A 20,846-nucleotide genomic window follows, 5' to 3' on the forward strand; every position below is an offset into this window, starting at 1 on the left:
TTTCTAGATTATCATATCCATTATATCCCTGAATTTCTGTCTGTCTATTTTCTTTGATAATAGCTCTGAATATAAAGGAAATAACAAAGGGGAAGGAGGACACCCCTACCTGGTTTCTTTGTTCAAATACAGCATATTTGAGAGGAACCCTGCTCCTTTAATTCTTGCCTCTGAGCCTTCATATATCCTTCTAATTAACTCTATTATTGTATCAGGGAATGCAAATGTTTCCAGTGTCCTACTGTTACAATCCCAGCTTATTCTGTCAAATGGTGTATCTGCATCAAGATCCACCAACAACAGAGGTACTTCTGGATCATCATTGTTCTATTAATGTTGTCAAATGTTTGCCTCCCCTCCACAAAACCACGCTGATCCATTGGCTGCAGCCTAGATAAAATAGAATGCATAACTCATCTGCCTTTGGAAAGCATCTGGCCTCTCCCATCACTTTGTTTTCCAGTTCATTCTTTCAGTCATCATCATCCATCTTTGCCTTAGGACCTTGGACTTGATGGCAGTGGCAATTCCCTGTATAAATTTAGCCAGGTGTTACAACAGTGTGTTGTACTAGACAATACATATGCAGTGATCTCTGGTGTCAGACCCTGTGTCACAAGTCACTATTTCCAGCATCTGCAGCTCTCATCTGCGGTGATGCATGCATCTACCCAGTTTGATACAGGGCAGCGCATTCCAGATTCCAACCCCACTGGTGGCATTCACCATGGATGCTTCTAACTGTGTGTGTGTGTCTGTGTGTGTGTCTGTGTGTGTGTCTGTGTGTGTGTCTGTGTGTGTGTCTGTGTGTGTGTCTGTGTGTGTGTCTGTGTGTGTGTCTGTGTAATTTCCAAAGTCACTGACCAAAGTGTCAAAACACTAACAGAGGCTGGTGTTCATGTCAGTATTCTGGGGGTAAAGTCAGTCCTTCTTACTCTGCAAGCTTTTCATGACTTTGGGGTTTGATAGCCATCCACTTTGACATTATGGCAGTGGTAAGAGGGAGAACAGCTCTACTTCCAAGAAGGTAAGTGTGCAGTTATGGTTTGTGTGCATCCAAGCACACTTCTTTGTGAGTATTTTGGATAGGCCTGCTTCTCCTATGTATGGCATGCATGTGTGCAGCAGTCTTTCATTCCATTGTCAGGAAGGAGGTGTCCTGATGCTAGCAAAATACAAAGAAGATTGTTCTTTCTCTTCCCCAGCTCCCCTCCCTTGGCTGGACCTTACAGAGAACAGGTTTTCTAATAAAACCTGGGAATGTTGGGTTACATTGAGGTTGGGAAGTTGTTTGTAAATGTGGTCACTCTAGTGGAATTCCCTATCAGTCAGCTTGCAGTGACTGTAAGTTGAATTTAATGTGATTTGGGAGAACATGATAGAGTTATGGCTTTCTTTTTTTGGTAGCAAAGATTTTTGGTTACAACAGCAGTTTGACTTTTATAGACATTGATCTCTCCCTCTCTCTCTTTATCTGTATTTAGCCATCCTGACTGATGGCAACCAAAAATGAGGGAGTTATAAAAGTTTTTCTGAAGACTTAAAGCACTACGAGTCTGAGTTATATCATGGAATCTTTATCTTGTTATTAACTAGCTTTTCAGTGATTTTACTGTTATCAATTAAGTCATTTTTGCTCATACTTGCATGTTTAGTTTTGAAATTTGCATTTTTCATTCTTTTACAGTGTTTTGTATTGGCAATGACATCTGGTCAGATGTGGAACCATATCCGCGGACCACCTTATGCTCATAAAAATCCTCACACAGGACAGATGGTAAGTACTCTGGTTTCATGAGCTGTTTGTATTGTTAATTTGAAATTATGCTATATTAGAAGTCGAGAAACATTTACATTTTTGATAAACCCTGGAATGAGTTGTAGGTCCGGCTCCTTTGGTACATCAGCAGGGTGGTAGACTGCGGAAACTGTTTTAGGTTCAGGTAGTGATCTTAGAACTGCATTGGGATGTTAGGATTGAACAACCAAAAACACCCTGTACTACCTTGGAGGAGAGGAGAAGGGAACCAGTGCCACAAGGGATATCTTATGGTGGAGATTAGAAGTAAACAATGCGTGCATGACTATAAAGAGTGACAGCTTGTGACAGGTCCATATAAAACAAGATCTGGAGAATGAGAAGGCAGATAAAGACAACATTATCAGCGATATATTACTGTACATAATCCAGCTTTTGTAGTAGTACTCTAACAAAGGTAAAAGGGCTTTTCCCCTTCATGGTGATGACCACCCAGCTGCTAATTCACACTCCTCACCAGATGAACTAAATGAAGTGGGAGGAATAAAGAGTCACTGGATAGCTGGAAGAGCTGGATAAGTTGCACAGGCAGTAGGGCAAAACTGTATTAAGAAAAGCACAGATATGACATTAGTGTCTTCATTCAGGAACTTCCTATGACGTGAGTGGAAATTTTAATGATCCTGATATATTCTGTAGTTTTAGATGAGATTTTTTTTTCTGTGTAATTTTTTTGTCTCCATGCATTCTCGTCAAGCCTGTACCCATGCATACATGGCCCAGTCATTACCTTATCCAGAGATTTCACCTGCAATCAGCATGAGAGCTGTCTGGAGAATTCTGTGAAGGCACTTGTGTTGGCATCAGCATCTTGAAAATGAGGGAATTTTGTATGGCCTAACCTCCACCCTGGGTGGTGGAATGTGTGGTCTGCGTCAGTGTGGAGGCCTACAGTGCTTTCTCTGTCTGCTGTTTCTCACACCAATGTTGAAAGCTACCACCAGGAAATGGTTTGCCGAGTTTAATACCCGCCTCCTAGGTTGTGCATTTGCATCCTCTCTTCTGAGGAATTATGACAGTGCATGGTTGACTCCATTAATCCTTCCCTGCGATGGGGACAATGATGCTCTCCTGCCAGGTCTGTCAGGTGCCACAAACATTAACTGAACTTGGATTGCCTTGAATGTTTGGAACTTTATCTCACCACGCCACCAGAACTGACTGGGTCAGTAAGAAATTAAGCCACTATTTGCATATTATGCCTTGCTACTAGTTAGGTAATCCCATTAGGTGAATACAGATGTCGCAACTGATATTGATGATGTTGACCAGATACAGCTGTTGAATTTATCTTGACATAAAATAGCCTTGTATCTCTAGCAAATGTATCAAGTTAATTAGAATATAAATGACTTGTTTAAAACTTTTTAACACAGAATACAAAGTATGTTTATGTACAAATGATGCCCAACAGGTGAAAGCAGGAAATGCGTGGTAGTGCATTTAACATTTTTCTTGGCAATGATTAAGTGTACGCCTTTTGTATCATTACCCTGTTTTTCCCCAAAACGGCACACCTGTGCTAGTTCTTAAAGACTGCTGTTTCAGTCAAGGCTGGCCACCCCAATATGTGCTGTATCTGTCCCGCCCCCAAAGAATTATCTTTTAACTTAATCATTCAGAAATATGTACCAGAGCTTGCTCCATGTTATACTTGACAACAGGAAGACATCATGGCTGCATGGGAACCAGCCAAAGGTGCAGTCCAATTTAGTACTAGTTACAGTTTGAAGATTGTGAGGACATATTTATCTTCATACTGGAGTGTTCAAATAAAAATTATGTTCATTAATACAATAGATTTGTGAAAACGGTATATAGACCAAGAAACTTTGATCTATTTGGAAAAAGAAGCATCTGAGGAAGTGTGAAAATATAAACAACAAAACCTAGAGAATTTTGAAAAGTATAAAAAAAGAAATATGGACATGGGAAAGAGAGAGATTTGATAAGGTTCAGTATTTATGCAAAGGTATAAAGAAGGCAGCCCCAAAGATATTCAAAGAGAAATACAGGCAAAGGCATCCAGATATGGAAAATTTCACAATTAAAAAAAAATATCACAAAGAAGGAATGTAGACAATAAGATTAGTAAAGTAGAAGTAAAAAAAAAAAAATAGAAGTTATGGAGTGCCTGCGAAGTGAAGGATTTGGTGTAGGAACTCTAAACACAGGTTACATTATAACGTGATGGAATGGTCACTGAATGGAGGGAGGTGGCAGGGCAGAAACTCGTTTTCTTAGTTGTGTGGCTTCCTTCTCTCTGGTGCAGTCGGCTTTTGAGGCTGTGAAGAGGGTTTTTTCTGCTCCAGCAGGTCAGGTGGGTCCTTTCTTCCCCCTAGTATCCACCCTTGAGGTCTCAGCTGACTTTGCACTGTGATCCTCTGCATTCTGCACCACTGGGGTCAGCAAGCCCAGAGCTTCCAGCCCACCCAGCCAGGTACTGTGCTGTCTTACAATTACTTCCCAGATCATCCCACCAAAGTCCCTGGGAAAAGGGCGTTCAAGAAGAGGCACTTGGATCCCCCCCAGGAGTCTGTCACCGAGGATACTTACTTTGATGAGGGAGAGGGACTTCCCAAATCACCACCTGATGTATTATTTGGAGAAATCCTTGAGATCTTGAAACAGAAAGGTGGTTGGTCTGCTGCAAACTCAACTCCCGGAGTCTCAGTATTTCTGGAAGCTTTTGGGACTGGCCTGTCTACCTCCTGGGTCACTCTGACCACTGATGAACTCCTTTATTTGGTTTCTAGGTGGGCATGGAAGGAATCTGATAAGATTGAGCCAGTCTCCAAGAGATTGGGTAGGATTTTGGCTTCACTGGTAGGAAGAGAACATTGGAGTAAGGGAGTACTGGTTGATGCCATGGCCGTGGCGGCAGCTACAAATAAGGAACTTGCAGAGTTCCACTGTCCATTCCCCTAATGGAGAATCAAGGGTTCTGGACAGAGATGTGGGAAGTGAGTATATGCTTCAGTGACTTTTGCTATCAGATTGCTGAACTATAAGAAACTTTAACTCCTTTTCGGGGACCACTACTGCAGATGCTCAAACTTTTGTGTCCTTTCAGTTGGCTACCCTTCAATATATTGCAAATTCGTCCATGAGGCTCATTTCACATGCTGCAGAAGGTGCTGGATGCGCCAGACTGATTTTTGCGGTGCCCTTCAAGTCAGATTGCTTCCTTTTGATGGTTGTTCTTTGTTTAGCCCCAAAGTGAAAGACCCATTCCAGGTGCAAGAAGGAAGGAAAGACCTTATCTGCCTTTGGTGAATGTTTTTAGTTTCAATGGACCTTTTCCAAGTATCAGTGGAGAGGTCAAAAGATGTGGTTTAAGAAGCTCGAGGCCCTTTTCCATGACACACAGGTAGTTCCCCCAGAGGCAGCGGGAAGCCATAATGGTAGAAGACCCCCCCCCCAGTGGCAGAGGAGGCCTGCAAAACAGAGGGTGTTGAGATACTTTCTGTGATAGACCCTATCAGTGCTCTTGAATGGAGGCCCGATTTGCCTTCCTCTGGAGGCAGGTGGGGGCTGGTTATCACTGCACCAAGAAGCCTGGCTAAACCTAAACGATACTTGGTTTCAGAGAATCATTTCCAGAGGGTATATTATTCTCTTTTCCCTTCCATCCTTGTTACCCAAGAAAATCCCCAATGTTCCACCCAATCCAGAGGGAAGCAGCAGCACCGACATTTCAAAAGTTGCTAGAAAATGAGTCGTCCAAAAGGTTCCTCCAGACCAAATAGAATCCAAAATTTAAGATTCTTTAGTGCCTAAGAAAACGGGGGACTGGAGACCAGTTTTAGATCTCATTGTGTTGAAAAAATCAGTTTGACACACCACGTTCAAGGATGGTCACGGTTCAGTCCATTCTGCCCTTTCTGAGCAAGGATGACTGGATGTGCTTGACAGATCTTAAAGATGCATACTATCACATAAAATAGACGATCCAGAAGGTACTTGCGCTTCTGGCTGGAGCCTATTACCAGTTCAGAGCACTGGCTTTTGGTTTCACCACAGCCCTCAGGGTGTTAACCAAGTTTATGGCAGTGGTGGCAACTCACTTGAGATTGCATGGTTTCTGCATGTTTCTATATTTGGGTGACTGGCTCATTACTGCTCCTATCAGGCATCAACTGGTGCAAACCGGAGACCAAGTGTTGCAGACTTGTTTGAATCTTGGAATAAACAACAATCACAGCAAATCACATTTACAGCCAACCCAGACAGGGGAATTCATAGGAGCAGTATGAAACACACCTCACTCCAGTGTGGCTGAGGAAGTTTGCACTGTAACTTCCACTTAAGCCTTTTGACAGAATCAAATTACGTCCTCACATGTCAAACAAATGTTCATATTTCTGGAACCGTAGGGATTGTGAAATAAGTATAATGGCAAACTCTTCAGCACAAACTATTTTTATAGTGGTAGTATTCTTTAGGTTCTAGGTCTTAAACTGAATTTTATAAGTCAAAGTAAACCGTGATTATTAATTATGTTTGTAATATTTCGTAAAAAAAACTCTGTAACCACTCGTTACACACATACTGTCAACTGGTTGGGAGGGTGGCCTAATGGTTAAGGTGTTTGCCTTACAAACACAAGCTACAGGGTTTGAATCTCACAGGGGATAATTGGCTAGCCTTAAAATGGCTCGCAAGGGCTGTTAGCCTAGTACTAATCTATGAACCTATGAGTCTCCAAAGTAAGGAGAAATAAAAAGGTAGAGACATTTGAAGAAAAAATATGGACATAGGAAAGAAAGAGATTTAATATGGTCTAATATCTATGCAAAGGAGAATGCAAAACTAATCAAAAAGAGCAGCACCAAAAATATTTGAAGAGAAAAACGGGCAAATGAATCCAGACATGAAAAACTTTACAATACAAAAAATAAGATAAAGAGGAAAAGCAGAAAAGGAGATTAGTAATGAAGAAATTTAAGAAATATAAACTGAGGTTATGAAGTATCTGCGTAGTGAAGGATTCAGTGTAGGAAATCTAATTCAGAAAGCACCACAACAGGATAGAGAAATGGACACCCAAATTCTGAGGAAACAGTGGAACGGGAAGCAATTGGTCAGGTGCCATATTGAAGATATTTTGGAGCCTTCCATAGGATACCAGTATAAGTGTTCACTTGAAGCTGGACAGCAAGGGAAGGAACAGGAAACTGACAGTCAATGTTGAGGAGTGATAGACCATTAAGTTCCCGTGTGACAGATGAACAGATGGCACTGGATGAAATTGAAGATGTGTCACAGGAAGATGGTATAGAACTTTTTTATAGAATTCCCGTAGGAAATGGAAAACAAAAAATGTGCGTCAGTTTAGAAGAAAATGAGCTAAGAGAAGGAAGAGTTGCTTGATATAATAGAGATAGACTTGTTAAGATCAATGAAAGAAATAGACTGCAGAAGATCAATAAAACCCCAAAAGTCAGAAGTTTGATAAAACAAGTGAACACTAATTAGGATTATCCACAGAGATCCATGTGATATAACAGAAGTAAACAGTATACATTACTGTTCAGCTAAATTAATAACTGATAAAGTTCTACCACAAGAACACAGGGTAGTGAGGGAAAGGAAGGGTAGAAATCAAACCATCATGGAAGTATTGAATAGAGAAAACTATAAAGCAGTTAAGACAAGAAGTGTCACTGTTAGAGTATAGAAGAAGGAACAGATCAATAGAAATACTTTAAAAAAGCTGTGATTAAAAGCAGTGTGCAGTATTGGAGCAGATCAGGATCTATCATGCACTATCGCTAATAAACTAAAAATCTCAGGACAGGTGTAAAAACCTAGAAGATATGCAGATAAATATAAAGGAACAATACAAAATAAGCAATTTATTGATGACTCAGTTTTATAGAGAATTGGAAAACAAAGTAAAAGGAATTGAAAGACCACAAAAAGAAATTAATATATTTTGGAGAAGTATTTATGAAGCTCCTGTGGAACATAACAGAGATGCTAAATGGATAGAAGTAGTAAAAGAAAAAAAAAGTTTAAAGGTACAGGATATGAACTGGAATGAAGTAACAGCCAGAGAGAGTGAAATAAAGTTAAGAAAAGCCTCTAATTGGAAAACCACAGGCCCAGATGCAGTACCTAACTTCTGGTTAAAAGTATTAATATTTTTGCACAAAGATTTAGCCACGAGTAAGAACTATTTATATGTACACCCCAGACAAACACCAGCCTGGCTAACAGGAAAACAATGCTCCTACTTAAGAGTGAACTTGCAAGCTACACTAAAAATTACAGACCAATAACTTGCCTACCGACGTATAAACTATACACTGGAATTGATGCCGACAGAGTTTATAGTCCTTTAGAAGAAAACTCAGTTATGGCAGTAGAAGAAAAGGGCAATAAAAGAAAATCATATGAAACTGAGGATCATTTGTTAGTCATAATGGAGAAATGTAAAAAGGGGAAAAATCTAAGTATGGCATGGATTGACTAGTAATAAGCATTTAGGATCCCACATTCATGGATAAGAGTGCTTATAAATGTGTAAGATACAACATATACTGATCGACTACATTAGAGTGACTATGAAACAGTGGCAGACCACTTTGCAGTTATGCCATGATAAGACAAATTATTATCCCAGGGATAACAATTCAAAGGGGGATATTCCATAGTGACTCTGTCACCACTGCTGTTCTGTCTTGCCCTTAATGCATTCAGCTGTCTACTTAACTTAGGCCATGGCTGTAGTTTGGCTCCTAGAAAACAACAAAGTGTGAAGATTTCTCATCTTCTCTTTGTCGATTTAAAACTGTATAGTTTATTCAGATGAGGAACTGAAAGCACAACTGCAAATTGTCAAAACCTTTTCAGAAGACATAAGAATGTCATTCAGTCTTGATAAATGTGCAAAAGCAACCTTTAAAGCAGGAAAACTGCAGCACCAAGAAAATATCGATTTGGGACAGGAATGTAATATAAAAGAGCTTGAGCAAGAGGGAGAGTAAATATTTGGGAATTGATGAAGGATCAACAATAAAGCATGAACAAATGTGAATGAAACTTAGTAAGGAATACTTCAGAAGACCTAAATTGTTCCTTAAAACAGCATTGACATCTAGGAACAAAATTAAAGCTATAAACCAATTTGCTCTTCTTGTCCTAACTTAGTTTTGGAGTGATTGATTGGCCCCAAAACGTGTTGGATAGATTAGACAGGAAAAGGAGGTTGCTTCATGCTCTCCAAATGATTTATAAAAATCAGTGCATACCAATATTATATATTCCTCATTCCAAAGGAGGGATGGGTTTCCTTGAAATTGATTACATGTATAGATCTGCAGTTGTGTGACTGCACACACATCTGCTGACCTCAGAAGACCAGAACGTAGTGAAAGTTTTGAAACATGTGGAGAATAAATCTAAGATGACTTCTCTGCTTAATCTAGCAGAAGCATAGTGGTGTCGAGGAGGAATGGAAATCAAACCAGAAGTAGATACAAATCAGGCAAGAATTGAATGTGCCAAAAAAGAAAAGCAAGACTATAAGGTGAAGGATAAGATGAGAAGGCAAGAAGTGTGGAAAATGCATAAATATAGTTGTAAGTATAGAAAACTTCTGGAAGAACCTCATGTTGACTGGGATCAAAGGTAAGAATGGTTAAGAAGAGGCAAATTTGAACCAAAAGATGAAAGGCTTACATTGGCAGCCCAAGATAGTGGGCTTACGTACATGTTAGTTTACAAAGTCTATTGAACATGTGGGAAGGAAGTTGCATACCTTGTTGCTGGTTGTGACATACTAATGGCAGAAGAATTGTATATTGAAAGGCATAATAATGTGGCAAGACTGTTGCACTGGGGATTGTGCAAACATTATAGTATTGAAGTGGCTGAAACACTGGAAACATCAGCCACAAAGCATCCTAGAAAATGATGGTCTACATCACATGGGATCACCCATTACCAACAGTTCAAAAGACAGATGCGAGAAAACCAGATGTAGTGATCCATGAAAGAGGACAAAAAGTAGCATTGATATTTGAAATCACTACACCCAGTGACTACAGTGTCTTGCGTACTAAGACCGTCATAAAATTTCAAGGTTTGCAGGCAGAAACGAGAGCAATATGCAAGAACGATACCCAGCCAATTCCAATAGTAGTAGGAGCAAAGGGTGTTATAAAAAGAATTTACAATCGTATTTAGGTACGTTATCCATACATGTAACCCCATATGAATTGCAGGTGTCTTTACTGGGCACATTGCGGGTGCTGTTAAGAGCACTTTTGGCTTGTATCAAAGATTGAAAGAATACTAATTTCATGACCTTTAATCATATTTTGACGTAGTAATGGGGTCCATTCCTGTCATGGTATTAGAAACTAAAAAGATTTGGAGAAATTAAGAGTGTTTTAATGTCCCAGAATCTCAGAAACATAAGGTCTGTGCACTTCATATATTTTGAGGAAAAGTCCTAAAGTGCTCTTGTGAGTTTAGATTTAATGCAGGTAAAGTCTGTCTGTCTGCGTGTCTGTCTGTCTGCGTGTCTGTCTGTCTGCGTGTCTGTCTGTCTGCGTGTCTGTCTGTCTGCGTGTCTGTCTGTGTGTCTGTCTGTCTGCGTGTCTGTCTGTCTGTCTGCGTGTGTCTGCCTGTCTGCGTTATTATGACGTGGCCACATAATTAGAGCTTGCTACTGTTGCATTGGCCAAGCACTCCTTTAGCATGTGCAGCCCCCCCAAATTCCACTTCCTACTGCTAGAAAAAGTGCACGCATTTACCCAGGGATCCAGCACCCCACTCGAGGTGCAAGAACTAAAATGGCAAACAGAACTTAGATCACACATCCCCCCAGGCCTTAACGGCAATTTAAATATCAAATGCCTCCTAAAATGGCTCAGCTAGCAATGCGAGTTTTTCAATAGTAGCAAGCTCTTATGTGGCCACGTCATAATTATAATGTCTTAAACTGCCTTAGCCTAACACATAAAAGCTGTAAAAGAATGCTGTGTTTTAGATTTCTGAAGACGTTAGATGCGATACCAATAAAATTGCGAACGAAAGTGTTAAATCTCTACTCCGTCTCCAGTTGTGTTTCTTCCAGACCACCCAGGATTGTTTCAGTATTTGTTTTTATCCACCTGGTGATAGTACCTTCTCTCAGTATCAGTCTTTTCCTTACTGTCAAGTCATGGAGGAAACGAGCAACGCAAGAGGAGTTGATCAGAGTCGAGACTTACTCGACTTGACCACCCACAGCATTCCCAGTGACCTCGCCACCCTAGCGAGGGCACTATCCTAATAATCTATGATTGTGGAGAATATCCTCAGAGACCTGGGGTTACAGAATCGACCCAGGAAACACAACACAGCCACAGAAAGGGCCAAAGGACAAAGTGTTACCACAGAAGACAATGCTCCCAGCCCGAGCCTACTCTACCAACTGCTGGACCACAAAAACACCAACCTGTTTGCCAACTTAGAACCCGACCAAGGCCCCAATTCTAATGCAGGACAGGATCACACAGCAAGTGATCCCAGACTAACACTGAATAACTGCCGATCTGAAGTAGGGACTTCATTTGTCAGCAACCTGTGGGTCTTGGATCCGATAGCGGATCCGAGCCGGCAACTTGTTTCATAGCTAATGGATCCGAGCTCCTAGCTCCTCCCCTCACCCATAATCCCCTGCCAACCCACCATGACCTCAGATCTAGTTTGCCGCACTTGTGAGTAGCTGGGTTTTTCAGAGCTCTTAGCGACTTATTCATATAAGTGTATTTTCTTCATTCCTTTCTGTCTATAAAGTTAAAACAGTGTGTAAGTGTTAGGTTCCCTTTATTATTTGTACCTTTTACATAGATTTTTCCCTCCCCTTGCTGGTCGTTAGTGAGTGTGTGTGTGTGTTAGTGTTTTGGGGCCTGTGTGCTTGTGTAGTACTTTTTTCCTCTCAGTATGGCAGAGGCCCCAAAAGCCATTCTTTCAAAATGTACCGAGTGTGGCCATAAGCTCTCCCCGGCTGATGGCCACACTAGGTGCGTTCGGTGCCTTGGGGTTGAACACCTCTCCTCAGGCTGTACCATTTGTGCAGCGTTCAACCCCAGGGCACTGAAAGAGTGGAGGTCGATGCTGGTCCTGGTGGGACTTTTGCCCCCGGACTCTGCTCTGGCCCCCGCTCCTCCAGTGGCACTACCACAGCCTGTGGTGATAGCCACTCCTGCCCCCCTTCCTTCGGCCTGGACTCAAAACTCCCGCTAAAGCGCAGGAGGACAGGGAGGCCAGGAGGGAGAAAAGGAGGAGGAAGCACCACAAGCAGCGGGCCGAGGCCTCCGCTTCTGCCTCGCCGGCTAAGCGGGCTTCTCCCTCCACAGCTTCTAGGTCTCCTCCTCCGCAGCTCCGATCTCCTTGTTTCTCCCCAGGACCCGAGGAGGAGGAGGCCTGATCTCCATCAAGGTCATCGAGGTGGCATTCCAGGCTTGCCTCGGTGGCCTCATAGAGATCGACTTACAGTATGTCAGATATAGACTTGGACTGGATGATGCGAAGGTTCATCCAGGCCCAGCTGCAGATGGGGGTGCTCTTGCCCCCCCCCCCCTTGGGGGGGAGCTCGACACCCTTTTTTGCTCCAGTTGCTCCTTCTCCGACCCGCTTCCCGGGTTCGGAGCCGGGCAGCATCGGAGCCAGGGGTGGGTCGGCGCCGACAGTACTTGGTACTTCAGATCCGACCTTGCCCTTGAGTCTGTCTGATCCAACCTCTTGGAGCCGTGGGCCGAGCTTCGGATCTGAGGGATTGTGTGCCTTCGGCTCCGTCCAGGTCTGAGCACACTGGTCCTTCGGATCCGATGGTCTCGGCGCCGGCTTCGATCTCTTCATCGGATCCGAGTGGGAGTCTGCTCTCGGAGCCCAGGGAGAGCAGTTCTCCCTCAGCCTTCGATGTAGTGGAGAGGGCACTGTCGAGAGCATCCGGACCCCCGGCCCTTGTCTCTGCTCCACCCTGCACTCCCTCTCTGCTGGGCCAGGCTTCCATCACCCGGCCACAGAGACAGCCTGCTTCGATGTCCCAGGTTGTTCCATTGGAACAGGATGTTGCTGGCGAGACCTCCTCGGACAGCCCCCCCCCGAGGAAGTGCCTCGCAAGCACAAGTGTAAGAGTAGGCATGTGGACTCCCCTGAGTCCTTAACAGAGGACACGGACTTTGATGAAGGGGAAGGCTCCCCAAGTTCACCCTCTGAGGATGTCTCCTTTGGAGACATCATGGAAATGCTTAGGATCAGGGGTGGGTGGTCTGCCCCCAAGGCTTCCTCCGATGAGTCCGTGTTTCTGGAGGCATTCGAAGCAGGCCCGTCTACCTCTTTGGTGTCCCCTCCGGCCGACCCCCTGGTGGACCTTTTTACCACCAGGGCGTGGAAGGACCCAGACACCGTGGAGCCAGTCCCTAAACGCCCGGACAGGATACTGAGCCCCCCCGCAGACCGGTCCCACTGGAGCAAGGGTCCCCGTAGATGCCATGTTGATGGCGGCAGCCACGAAGAGGGAACTAGCTCAGGAGAGCCCCTCAGTCCATCCACCAAGCAAGGAGTCCCGCTCGATGGATCGCTTAGGGAAGCGAGTTTTTAGTTCAGCGACCTTTTCGGTAAGGTCCCCTGAACTATATGGCACATGTCATCAGGATGCAGCGGGATCTTATCAAAGAATACGCTGCCCCCCCCCCCGAGTCCATGGCGGAGGACAAACAGTTGTACTCCATCCGAATGGTCACTCTGAGATCCATCTCTAATACCTCTATGCAGCTATTGTCCCATGCCATCGAGGGAGCCGCTAGAGCTAGCGGAGCGGGCTTAGTCCTGAGACGTCAGGCCTGGCTCCGGCATTGTGACTTTGCGGAGCCCTTTAAAGCGTCCTTTGCAGACGCCCCTTTTGATGGTTCTGCCCTGTTTGGCAAAACGGTTTGCGAGACGCTAGTCCACACAGAGAAGGACGGGAAGACGTTGTCTGCCGTCGGAGTCCGCTTCTCTGCTCCCCAGCGGTCCTTTTCGAAGAACCAAAAGGGTCAGAAGAAGATATGGTTCCGGAAATCGCTACATTCACAACCCGCTCCGGACAACCAGTCCTTCCGTGGCAGAGGAGGACAGGGAGGATGCCGTCCCAGGGGCAGAGGGGCTCCCAGGAACTTTGGGTCCAGAGAATCCTTCTCTGACCGGCCCACGCAGCAGCCCTGAAGGGTTGCCCGGCTGCTCCACACTGGAGGTAGTTGGAGGGTGCTTCTCGGAGCACCTAGCGGCATGGGAGTCCATCACGTCAGACCGCTGGGTGCTTCGAATTATATCCAGAGGGTACAAAATTCCAATGCTTCATGTCCCCAAACTCAGTAACCTCCCCGATGTACCACCCGATCAGAGGGAGGCTGCAGCCACAGAAATCCGGCAGCTGCTAGGAAAAAGAGCCATCCAGCCCGTCCCCAAGACCAGCTCAGATTAGGGTTCTACTCCAGGTTCTTTTTGGTGCCAAAAAAGACGGGGGACTTGAGACCAATTCTAGACTTTTCCCATTTGAACCTGTCGGTAACCAAGGAAAAATTCCGAATGGTCACTCTTCAATCTATTCTCCCCCTCCTACGGGAGAACGATTGGATGTGCTCTATAGACCTCAAGGATGCGCACTACCACATTATAATGGACAGACGATCCAGGAGGTTTCTCCGTTTCCGGCTGGGAGCCAGTTACTACCAGTTCAGGGTCCTTCCCTTTGGCCTCACCACAGCCCCCAGGGTGTTCACCAAGGTGTTAGCAGTGATAGCGGCCCACCTGAGACTCCAGGGAATGCAGGTCTTCCCGTACCTGGACGACTGGCTCCTGACCGCCCCAACAAGGCATCTATTTTGCTCAGCCAGAGATTACTTTCTCCACCTAGCCCCCCAATTAGGCATCACGATCAATGCGGACAAATCTTTCCTTGCTCCGACACAAGTCATAGAATTTATAGGAGCCAGAATAGACACCAAATATCTACGAGCGTTCCTGACTTCAGAACGACTACGGAATTTGCAACTTCATGTGCGGGCCATCCTCCAGTCAGAAGCGCCACCGGCGGAATTGGTCCTGAGGGCGCTGGGCTCCATGGCGGCAGCGATAACGTTCCTTCCATGCGCCCGCCTGAACATGAGGGTGCTGCAGTGGACCCTTCTAGTGCAATGCCTTTCAGTTTTTTCCTCTCCATCACCCCATCGCTATCAGCAAGGCTTGCAGGAGGGCCCTGTTATGGTGGCTTCATGCTCCGGATCTCCATACGGGCCGACCCTTCTGCACTCCTCCCCCCCCTCTCGCCACGGTGACCACGGAACTTCCTGCCTCGGGTTGGGGGGGGCATTATTCAGCAGGAGTCCAAGGCACGTGGAATGATAGAGACCTTCCTGCATATCAACGTTCCGGAGATGAGAGCGGAGCTGTACGCGTTGCAAGCAGTTCAGAATCTCCTCTCCGTAGGAACTATTGCAATTCAGTCGGACAACATGTCTGTTGTCTGGTACATCAACAAACAGGGGGGAATCAGGTCCTACCCTCTATGCCTCGAAGCCATGAGAGTGTGGGAATGGGCGATTTCCACCAACCGCTTTCTGATTGCAACGCACATTCCGGGGCGGGCCAACATCCTAGCGGACAAACTCAGCCGCACCATTCTTTCCCCTTATGAGTGGTCTCTCAACCCACTAGCAGCGAAGCAGATATTCGCAATATGGGGGCACCCCTGCTGCGATCTCTTTGCCTCTCCCTCAAACACCAAATGCGACAATTTCTTCGCTCTGATTCCCCCTCCAGGGGAAACCCCAAGAGATGCTCTGGTGCATGCTTGGCCGCCCGGTCTGCTTTATGCCGATCCTCCTCTACCCCTGATGCTACAGCTCTTACAGAAAGCCTCGCGGTTGGGGAGCAGGATGATCCTCATTGCCGCATTCTGGCCTCGGCAAACTTGGTTCCCTTAACTGTGATCTCACCTAGTGAATCCCCCCTGGATTCTGGATCCCAGTCCGGATCTAATCTCCCATCCGTTGGGCTTGTCGACCCCAAATCTGGACTGTCTGAAGCTGACAGCTTGGTTGCTCCAGTTCCACTCATAGTTAGGACTCCCGGTATCTCTTCACCAGTCAAAGCCATCCTCATGGCAGCTCATAAACCTTCCACCAGGAAAGTGTACCACAGTAAATGGAAACGTTTTTCCGTCTGGGCGGAGCATCATAATCTAGATCCCTTTACGGCCCCTCTTCCATCCATACTAGACTTCCTAACCGGACTCTTTCAGGAAGGTGCTAGTTGCTCAACCGTCGAAGTACAATTGGTGGCCATCTCCCATTACCATGTGGGACATGACACAGGGCCCTTGATGTCGGCCAAATTGTGTAAAACCTTTCTCAAGGGTACTTTTCTGCTCAGACCCCCTATCAAAGAAGCCGTACCCCCTTGGTATCTTTCACTGGTTCTTCAAGCCCTAACTGCTCCCCCATTTGAACCTGCCGCTTCAGTGGATCTCAAATACTTGTCCTGGAAAGCAGCATTCCTTGTAGCCATTACTTCAGCGAAAAGAGTTTCGGAACTTCAAGCCCTTTCTGTGAAGCCTCCTTACTTGATTTTTCATCCGGACAGAGTGTACCTCAGGACCAATCCCTCTTTCCTTCCCAAAATAGCATCAGAAACCAGTATAAATCAATGCATAAATCTACTGGTCTTCTTTCCTAAATATCAGACTAAAGGAGAGTACAAGCTGCACTCATTAGATGTTCATAGGCAGCTACGTTTTTATACTCATAGGATTGCTGGTCACAGGCAATCCGACCAGCTGTTCATTTCCTTTGCCAAATTCAGTTTGGGGAAAGCAGTCTCAAAAATCACCTTGTCACGCTGGATTTCCCAATGTGTTCTTTTAGTGTACCAAGCTTCTGGGAGACCCGCACCTAAAGGAGTTCACGCACATTCCACTCATTCCAGCTCTACTTCTGCTGCCTTCAAATCTAGAGTTCCGTTGGATGATATTTGTTCGGCAGCCACTTGGGCCTCATCTCATACCTTTATTAACCACTATAAACTGGACGTAATTTCTAGAGGTAGAGCATCCTTTGGCTCTGCGGTGCTCCGCAATATCCTTCCATGATGGCCACCCAAGATTCAGGTAGCTGGGGACTCTGTCCCACAGGTTGCTGACAAATGAAGTCCCTACTTCAGATTAAGAAGTTATGTACTCACCATAACGTTCCATCTGAGTAGGTGGCTTCATTTGTCTGCAACCATCCCCCCTCCTTCCCCCTGGCCTTCAGAATGGATCTATGTAGGTTGTTTATTGGAATACCCTTTTTGGGTATCTATAGAGGGGCAAACTTGATCTGAGGTCATGGTGGGTTGGCAGGGGATTATGGGTGAAGGGAGGAGCTAGGAGCTCAGATCCATTAGCTATGAAACAAGTTGCCGGCTCGGATCCGATATCTGATCCAAGACCCACAGGTTGCAGACAAATGAAGCCACCTACTCAGATGGAATGTTATGGTGAGTACATAGCTTCTTATTTCTTAACACAGAAATTGGAGAGACTCCTCTCCAACTACAGAAAAGTAGAGTTGGACAACTTCTTCGTAGAAAAATGCATTGATGATAAGATCGTACTGAAAGGTCTTGGAGTATACAAATTCCCCAATGGCCTGAACGAGACTGGGGGCACATACGAAGCACTGTGCCGGATTTACAATGATGCAGGACTTCAAGCTATGCACGTGCTAATTAACCACAACCGAAACAAACTTGCAAAACTGTATGAACAAATCAAAGGTATGTATGATACGATCAGCCAACATCCCACCTTTCACCTACTCAGCAATGAACTGCAGAACATCAACACCAGAGCTGAGGCACAGCCCACATCACCCAAAAGAAAAAGAAAAAAAACTAGAGAGGGACTGGCTAAAATACCAAGAGAACAGGGCATACCCTCTCAACCCTGCCAACTTCGTTACGATGAACAACTGAGCTATCAGCACATACCAAATGCAGTCCTAAAACAGGAGATAGAATGCAAATATCGAACCGCCAAGCCACCACCATGTGCCCACACGTGGAACGCACTCGCATAAAGTGGACCCACCAAGAAGGGTCCCCATCAACCATGCAAGCCCTAGCCACAGCGAGGAGACCAACAGGGCGACACCAACCACACGACCACCGGCCCAACAGGCCCCAAACCACAGCTCTACAGTCCCTCATGGAGGGAATGGACCCCACAAGGAAAACGGACCAAACCAAAAGCAGCCTTTTTTGGCCTAGACACAGACTCTGGGGCAACCAACCCCCACAGGAGACTGACCCAGAGAAGCAGGGGCAGAGGATGAGGGAACTACAGAACTGTAGTCACCAGATCAACCCAGAGGCCGCGCAACTAGCCATACTAAACATTGAATAGAAACAGGACCACCAAGGGTCCACACCGACAAGACAAACTGTGTTTAACCTGACGAAATGCCCCCTAGATGCAGCCGCTAACAACCTTCTAAAAAGGGTCTCAATTTCATTCCCTCCCAACGAGCTAACACCAGGGAGGTCATCTTGGATTTAAAACTATATTGCCGTAAGTTTAAATCTTGGGCACGTCTGCCACTGGTCTGTATTGCATCGAAGTTTCAAAACTTTGAATATTCTAATATCGACTCCTATTCTGCGAAAGCTGAAAACATCGAACATACAGAACAGCGATTTTCCCCCCCCCCCCGAGAAAAAAATTTGCTGTTCCAAAACACAAGCACACCAAACCAACAGCAATCCACACACATAAAATCCTTACATCTAAGCCTACACTAAACTATACACACACCACTAACTATCCACTTACCTTAACCCAAACCCTAACCCTAAGGTCCGTCACTATCACACACTCCTCTCACCTGCTCCCTAATCCTAACTCACCTACCCTGCCCTAATCCTCATGTCCACACAATCGCACACATACCTAACCCGCTCCCTAACTCACCTAACCCACCCTAACCCTTGCGTCCACACAGTCGCACAATACCTAACCCGCGCCCTAACCCTAAATAACCTAATCCTCACATCCACACATTCGCACACTTACCTGAACCCGACCTGTAACTTTCCACCATAGCACTGAAAATACCGAAAAGGACAACCGAATTCTTTCCCTAGGAAAAAGTTTGGTTTTCTGTTGCTTTGATATTTTCAGCTTTCGCTGAATAGGGGTCGATATTAGAACATTTAAAGTTTTGAAACTTCGATGTTCTAATATAGACCCATTTGCCACAGCGATAAACGAAACAGCAACTGGTTTGACCCACTTGGAGAGAGTGGCAGCAAGTACTTGCAAAACGTAGCTGTCTGTTTAGAACAATTTGACTTCAATGTTTATGACCATGTTTTGCACCCACAAGCAAGGTTTAATTCCAGCACTGATAACGTTAGTCTTGCCGCCAATACTGAAATGCATTCCTGTGATATATTTGTTTGTTTTATGCTAGTACAGATAATGGCATTGCAGCTGATAATTCCAGCACTAATAATGTTAGAGATGTTGCCAATGTTGAAATTTTTTACCTGATGCCAGATTGCCGTATGCCAGTACAAGCAATGGTTATACAGTTGTAAATACTCAAATGCATGCCTCTGTGCACAGTTTGTTTAATAGCAGAATAAATGAGCCAGATACTAACGTCATTAGAAGACAACAGTACTAGAAAATGGTATTTACAGGACGGAAATAGCAAGGCCGTCCAACGATAGGCTTAACCAGTCCCATTTGCATGAATCCCCGGCAGGAAATAACCAGGGACGCGAACCTCAGTAGCAGCAGCTTACCAGCAGTTAGCAGAGAGGGAGGCAATAAAGAAACCCCCCCCCCCCAATACGCCAGGATAATGGTGCCCTAAGGGTTAGAATAGAGAGACCAGGGTGGGTTCCCGTAGACCCACGCCACCCAGAACCCCCAAGAGTTTCAAGCCAAAGCTATATCAGCCCCAGTAATGGAAACTACACAGGCCACGCCGACATAATGGCTCGGCACTGTGCACCAAGTGTTTTCATGCCCAAGCAATCCCTGACTGGATTTTTGCCGAACAGTTCGCTCAACAGCGAAGACTGTGAAACAGGGCACACAGAACTCAAAAGAAAGAGCCTGTGGAACCCCCCCTCCCAACACTAACCTCACTGTTTTTTCAAAAGTCTGTGAAAACGAAGTCAGGGCCATCCTAGACAAAAAAAACCCTCAACAAAAGCCATAACCTCAGTCAAGAAGAGAGAGCAGTGCTCTCTTCCCTAAACAAGAACAGACGGATTAAAGTCATTAAACCAACTGCCTTCCAGTTTATAGCCTGCTACCGACCACCCTCCCAAACCCAGGAACCCCACTCGGCCTTCCTGAGAATACTGGAAAATATGAAGGTCTCCAAACACCATTATATTGGGCGACTTCAACTACCCAAACATAGACTGGGAGCATTACTCTAGCTCCAACACCCTAGCCCAAAGGTTCCTATAATTCATAAACTCATATGCTATGGAACAACTTGTTACCACTCCCACAAGAGGGGAAAACATACTGGACCTGATCATCTCCAACATGGGGACTCTATGCTCCAGACCAGAAGTGTATCCCTCCCTGGTAAGATCAGACCATAAACTAATCTCACTGGATATTCACATCCCGACCCCACCCCCTGCCCAGAAAACCACAGTGAAACACTTCTCTAAAGCAAATTTCACACTCCTCAAAACTGAGGTGGAATCCTTCAAAGCCCCCGGGCCTGTGGAAAATATGGCCCAGACCGCAGAATCCTTTATAAATGCATTCTATGAACACCTTCAGGAATGCATGGATCATGCAATCCCAAATAAAACCAAGACCCAATCTTCCAAAGGCAGACGTCCTGTCTGGTGGACTCCAGCCATAAACAAACTGTACAATAGAAGGAGGAAGCTATTACATGATAGAGCAAAATCCCAAAAAGGGAAGGCATCTCTGATCAGTATTAGCAAAAAACTACGGGCACTCATAAAATCG

General features: G+C 45.2%; 1 protein-coding gene across 1 annotated transcript in view; it reads left to right on the forward strand.

Annotated features, from left to right (window-relative positions):
* The window catches only part of MAGT1 (magnesium transporter 1), a 281,130-nt gene that overhangs the window by 175,968 nt on the left and 84,316 nt on the right, over nucleotides 1–20,846 (forward strand). The window contains exon 5 of the mRNA XM_044057255.1: nucleotides 1,688–1,777. Coding sequence (XP_043913190.1) covers nucleotides 1,688–1,777 — 90 coding nt within the window. The remainder of the gene's footprint in view (nucleotides 1–1,687; nucleotides 1,778–20,846) is intronic.

This window comes from Protopterus annectens, chromosome 15.part0, assembly GCF_019279795.1.
Source record: "Protopterus annectens isolate FY-2018-M chromosome 15.part0, PAN1.0, whole genome shotgun sequence".
In the NCBI taxonomy this organism is placed as follows: Eukaryota; Metazoa; Chordata; order Ceratodontiformes; family Protopteridae; genus Protopterus; species Protopterus annectens.